The sequence below is a fragment of the Alexandromys fortis genome, unplaced genomic scaffold (genome assembly GCF_014885135.2).
Source record: "Alexandromys fortis isolate MF-2015 unplaced genomic scaffold, M_Fortis_MF-2015_v1.1 scaffold_329, whole genome shotgun sequence".
NCBI lineage: Eukaryota > Metazoa > Chordata > Mammalia > Rodentia > Cricetidae > Alexandromys > Alexandromys fortis.
Window position 1 is genome coordinate 338,023 of NW_026068249.1, and position 6,312 is coordinate 344,334.

General features: G+C 50.2%; 1 protein-coding gene across 1 annotated transcript; it reads right to left on the reverse strand.

The window, feature by feature from the left end:
- Positions 1 to 2,247: 2,247 nt before the first annotated feature.
- Positions 2,248 to 6,168, reverse strand: Cavin3 (caveolae associated protein 3). The gene is made up of 2 exons (XM_050131331.1): positions 3,430 to 6,168; positions 2,248 to 2,867 (listed from the first exon to the last, which is right to left on the reverse strand). Exons 1-2 carry the CDS (start codon positions 3,811 to 3,813, stop codon positions 2,466 to 2,468), a joined length of 786 nt encoding a protein of 261 aa, XP_049987288.1. The 5' UTR covers positions 3,814 to 6,168; the 3' UTR covers positions 2,248 to 2,465.
- Between the last annotated feature and the right edge of the window lie 144 nt (positions 6,169 to 6,312).

Sequence of the window (6,312 nt, forward strand, 5' to 3'; positions counted from 1 at the left end):
CCTGGCTATGTAAAAGAAGGCCTCAAAAGGCCATAGAGAAGAGCTTTAAAGGGGAGCCATACTGTTGAGATCAAGTCCATGACAACTGTTTCCTAACGGCAGGGAATGACAGAATCATTTAACCAACCAGAAAGCTCAAGTTTCTATACAAAGGATGGTGCCGTTCATTAGTAAGGAAAACTCAGGAGAGGGAGAGATTCTAACTATGCCCGGCAGGGCCTGCCACATAGTAGGCATTCAACAAATGACTGTTGGCACAGAATGGAACATAACCAAAAGTTACAAAAGAACATAGGAGCTGGGGAGATGACTCAGCACTTAGAGGCATGTGTGGCTCTTGCAGAGGACCTGGGTTCAGTCCCAGCACCCACGTGGTGGCTTGCAATCATTTGTAGCTCCTGTTCCACATGATCCCATACCCTCTTCTGGCTTCTATGGGCTCCAGGCATACATGTGGGGCACATGTATGCATATAGGCAAAAAAAAAATAAAATAAACTTTAAAAACGTTTTAAATTAGAAGACAGAGTGCCAAGGCTGGCCTAGTGGGTATATGTCACATAAGCCTGACAACCTGAGTTCAGTTCCCACAGTGGAAGAAGATAGCAACCACTAAATGTTGACCTTTAACCTCCACACATGTATGGTGACGGAATGCATGGGTTTGCTTCTTTTTTTTAATATGAGAGAAACAAACTTCTAGAGTCACTGGCAGTTTGTGTCACATGGATGACATCGGAGAACATGCTGTCCCTCGATCACTTGCACATCACTTTTGTGTGTTGTCTGATCCAGACACACGCACTGGCATCCCCCATGGCCACACATCGCCAGATGTGTAGGCCGGCTGCAGTCTGTGCCACGAAGGAAGACGTCATGAGCAACTGTACTTCTGCCCCAACTGGCCAAGCAGAGAGAAATGTGGCTGCATCAAGCAGCAGATCCTTCCACACAGCCCAGCTTCCTTAAAAGGAAATCCTCCCCTGGCATGCCCACTGGGATTATGACCGGGCTTGCGCAGTATATGAAAGTGTCCACAAAATGGTGGTGAGCATTTGAATATTCCAGAATATTTCGAAGTCCATGGAAGCTGACATAATGTATCCCTTTAAGGAGGAATTGGCACAGCAGCTGTTTATTCTATTATGAAACAAGTACAGAATTAACACCTCATGGTATTCTACTGAAATGATTTGTTTTTAAAATTTTCGATGAACGGCTTTTGGCCTGAAGGGAGGCGGATTATGGTAGCAGGCATATCTGGCTGAGGATGCTCACTTCACCGCATCCAGGAAACAGAGACAGGCAATAAAGTGTCCATCTGTCTGTGCACACACACACAGCGACCTACTTTCTCCAGCTAAGACTTACCTCCCGCTTTTCACCATCTCCCAATAATGGTGACTTATGATGGATCCATCAAGGACTGAATCCATTTATTAGATCAGAACCCATTCTGCTACAACAAAAAAAAAAAGAAAGGAAAGAAAGAAGAAAGAAAGAATGAATGAAAAAAAAACTTGCAACCAAGCTCACAGCAATGAGCTTTCAGGGGACATTTCGGATTCAACCCCTAACAAAAATCTAAAAAGCATCTATAGCCTATTCTTATTTTATTTTTTTTGCAACGGCATGAAGACTGTGGAATTGCATTTCACACATGAAGTCAGTTCATCACACTGTCTTTGTAAGGATGCTCAAATCTAAGTGGCCTGGACTCAGCCTATAAGGTTACTCATTTGTTTTTGAAAACAAGGAGTGGTTTGTGTGTTTTAATATGGGCAGGAGAGAACATAAGTAGACCCAGGGCTGCTTTTGGATTGCTTTTCAACTGCACCCCACCCCCCAACGGTCTGGATTGTATGTGGACTCTGGGAGAGACCTCGGCGTGAGCATCAGACAGTAGAAGCAGAAAGAGTGGAAACAGGACTGAGGAATGCACCCTGTGAAACTCAACTCTGATAGAGGCTCAATAGTTAACATCAGCTGGGCATTTTCATCCAAGAACAGCACAGCACCCTCCACCCCAGCAGGGTCCCAAACTTCATTTAGATGTGTGTCCCCACAAGGAAAGTGTTTAAGCATTAAGTGGCCAGCCGGGTATTTCTCTGAGCCAATGGAGGAGACCCGGGATTCAGGGAAAAGTGAGAAACGTTTGCCTCTCCACCATTCCAGGCTCCACCGCGCTTACTCCTCCCACTGCCCTCCCCAGCCCAGCCCATCCTCGCCCTTTCGCATGGACTCTGGGTTAGATGAAATTACTTTTATTGCAGTGAGACTAAATTAGGTTGAATGCTCCTCTTTCGGAGGACACAGGGTACCAGACTGGAAGGCCAGGAAGGGAGGGTCGGAACTGGGCAGTGGATGCAGGATTTTCTCCTTATTTGGGTGTAAGTGCTGCACGCCTTAAGGATTTATTTTGGGACAAGGCCTAAACCCCCCGAGTGGGGCTGGCAACTTCAGCGATCAGGCTGCACTCTCGATTTGAAGCACAGGCCTTTCGGGATCTTCCTTGGTAGCCTGAGGAGGTTCTGGCTCCAGGGCAGACTCTAGTGAGGACTCCTCCGGTGCAGCTGGTTGAGCTACAGGCTGGCCATCTGGTGGGCCTTCAGAGCTCCGGACAGGCCCTAGGCGTGGCGGCTTGACTGGTGTGGGTTGTGCTCTACGACTGGAAAGGGCCCTTCTTAGGCTCTGTACCTTCTCCAAGCCGGTGCGTCGCAGTCGCTGAGCCCGGGACTCCACCGGCTCCTCATCTGAACTCTCTCCAACTTGATCCTCTGGCTGTTCTGGACCCTGCACCGACTGGTCCTCAGGGCCCAAGAGTTCTGGTGCTTTCTGGAAGGCGCGGGCTGGAATTTCAGTCTCCTCCTGAATGTGACGACACAGCTTTTTGATTCTGGCAGGCACTTAGCCAGCACCAGCCTGAAACTCTCTCCCCGCGGTTACACCAAAGGAAGCTACTCCACCCTTTACCTCTGCACCAAGAATTGGACAAATGAGAGGAGTGGGAAAGACGGGGCCAGGAGCAGAGGAATAAGCAGGAAGGGGGAAAGTGGGCTGCACGAGTTTGCAAAGTAGATGAAAGCTGTAAGGTATGAAAGAAGGTAACAGCTAGCTGTATGGGCCCTTGGAGGAGGTACAGAAACACCACAGCCGTTATTTTCATGTGGTTGGGACTGACCAAATCTTCAGACTGACCTGAGTTATAGCGGGGAGGGCGTGGATTGGCCAGGCTGGGAGTAAGAGAGGGATAAGGCTACGATGCGGGAAGTGAGAAGTGGGTGCAGTCAAACGTGGGTGCGGCTCTGAGAGTTTGTTCCACAACTGAGGGCGGGCACTTAGGATCAGGAGATGGTGGACCGGTGGAAGGCGGGAGTCCCTCTGAGTGGTGGTCTAAAGGCGGGATGAGGGGGTGCCTAAGGTCACTGACCTTGAAGAGCAGGACGTGCAGCTTCCCGCGCGTCACCAGCAGCCCGTGGTTGGCCTCCAGCCGCTGCACCTGAGCTGCGCGGTGCAGCGCCCGCTCCTGGGCTGCGTCGGCATGAGAGCCCACGCGCTCCGCCTTGGCCAGCAGCTGCGCCAGTGTGTTGCTGGTGGTGTCGTGGCTGCGACTCAATGAGCCCAGGCCGCTCTGAATGCGGCGCACCGAGCCTGCCAGGCCGCCTTGCCTCTCGGCCAGGCCACCCTGCCGCTCCCGCAGCGCCTCCAGCATGGAGGCCAGCTTCTCCAGCAAGGTCACCACGGTGACGGCGTGCACGGGACCCCCGGCAGGCGCCCCAGGCACAGGCCCAGACTCCAGCGCGCTCTCCCCCATGATCTCTGACAACCCAGCCTGCTCTCCCCGCCACCGATGGCTGCGATCTGGCCTAGGGCCGCCTTTCCCCGCCTCCTCCCCAGTTCAGGCCGTGACTCAGCCGGGTGGAGTTGGCATCTCCCGCGGTGGGAGAAGGAGGGGGCCGAGCAGGGGGCGGGATGTCCGAAGGGGGCTCTTTCGAGGACTCCGCCCCGGGATCTGCGGGGAGGCAGGCTGGCCCAGAGGTACCCCGCAAACCCTTTTTCCCCTTATTAGCTCAAGCTCTACATTGGCCCATTTTCGTGGGGGGGGGGGGGCCTCTTTCAGGCCTATGCTCTCCCACAGCAAAGGACGAACCACTGAGATTTTCATTTCATGCATCGAGTGATCAGATTGTGTGCGGGTGGGGGTTGGTAGGATTAAAGGGATGAGGCATAACCTAAACCTTCAAGGCTGCTGAGCCCCACGCTGGGCGCTGGGCGGAGTCCTGGGAAGTTTGGGATGTTCTGCTACAGCCCCAGGAGTGCCTAGGCTCAAGGCAGGGCTTTGTGTGGAGGCGGGCTGGGCGAGGCTTGCTCTGAAGTTTTCCACGTTTAGCCTCTGACTTCGTTTAATGCTGTCTCTTCCTATTGGTTTGGGTTGTCCTATTTTGGACTTCGTGGGGGAATAGCTCAGCTGTGGGTTAGAACAGGAACTCCTTTGTGATTTAATGGAGGTTGACTGTGGTTCCTGCCTAAAGCCTTCATTCCCCTGTCTCCGAAACTGGTACACACTGGGGTGAGAAGATCACCGGTTGGAGAGCAGTGCAGAACACACATGAGTGTTATAAGAGTGAAAGGTCGATCCCTGATTTCTGGTTGTGAAACTTTTGGTTTTTACTATTTATGTTGGACTCGGGTTTGCTCATGTTGGACCCCAGAGTACTGGAGCCATCTAAGCCTGATGAACTAAGAGTGTTTGTTTGAGACAAGGTTTCGTGGAGCTGGAGCTGGCCCTGATGGTCAGCCTTGAACATCCATCCTCTTGCTTCCATCACCCAAGTGCTGGGATTACAAGTGTGCACCACCAAGAGCAGTTTGTGCTGGTGCTGGGAGTTGGCCGCAAGGCCCTATACACCCTAGTCAACAACTCTACTAACTGAGCTACATCCACAACCCTGTTTCTGTGTTTTTGAGATAGGGTCTCACTGTATAGTCCGGGCCTCAAGCTCAAAATGCTGTCTCAGACACGTGAGTGTTGGGATAAACGTACACCACACCCATTAGCTGGCTGACCCATTAGTTGGTTGGGTAACTGCAGCGTTAAGGATAAAATCCAAAACCTCAAGCATGCTAGACAAGTGACCTGCCACTAAGCCATAGCGCAACCCAACTTGGAAATGTGTGTATGTGCATGTATGCACATGTATGTACAAAGGGTGTCAGGTCCCCTCAAGCTGTCGTTACAGGCAACTGTGAGCTATGTCCTGTGCGGGTGCTAAAATAGATTTCCCATCGTTTGTAAGACTGAGACATGTCTCTAGCTTAGACACACCATGTGTTTCAGGTCACCCAAAAGATTATGTAAATGAATAGGGTTGATTAAAAAAAAACCTTAGTGGCCCACCCTAGACAAGTGTAAGTCACAGTCTGGTCAGTTCTAAGTGTAGAGGCTCAATGATATGGTTGATACCCATCACCATCCATCACAGAGCTCATGACCGACATTCTCACAACCCAAGTCAGATGAAAAGGGCTTGTAGCCTGGGATTTTAAACCTTCAATCCCAGATTGAGGATGATGAGTCAGGAAGAGTGAGACTAACCTGGGCTCCACAGAGACTGAAATGGCATACCTAATGTGTGTAGTGAGGTTTTACATGGCACAAAGACCTCAAAAGTAGATCCTCCTGGAGGTGAAGTTACAGATGGTTGAGAGCACCCAATGTGTGTGCAAGGATAGAAACTGCATCCTCTGAAAGAGAAGGAATGTTCTTAACTACTGAGTCATCTCCCCACCCCATAATTTCTATGTTTTGTGTTAGAAAAGAATTGTGGCTTCTGTGAATAGCTTCAGGGGAGCTCAAAAAAGAGGTAGCAGGAGACAGGCACCATGAGAAGATCGCTGAGGTCTTCCATTCTCCATCAGGTCAAATTCTCAACATGTCAAAATACAATGCTTTGTGGAATCATTTCCTGAGTCCCAACATAAAATAAAACAAAACTGAGGTCTCTGTAATTTCTCCCTCTCTTACTAAGGTGATTTGTGAGCACAGGCAAGTGGCCAAGGCAGCCCCTAGATTTTCAACTAACACAATGCCTTCAGCAACTAGGAATCACACTCCCCTTGAGAGAAGACGGAAGCTTGGTGCTAGGTTAGTAATTCCCCAGTAGTCTCTGGGCTGTTCATAAACTGGAATTCTTCATGTCACATACCAATGCAGGCTTAATGTTTCTGATTATTTTTTTAATTTATTTATTTCTTTATTAATTAATTAAAGATTTCTGTCTCTTCCCCACTGCCTCCTCCCCTTTCTCTCCCC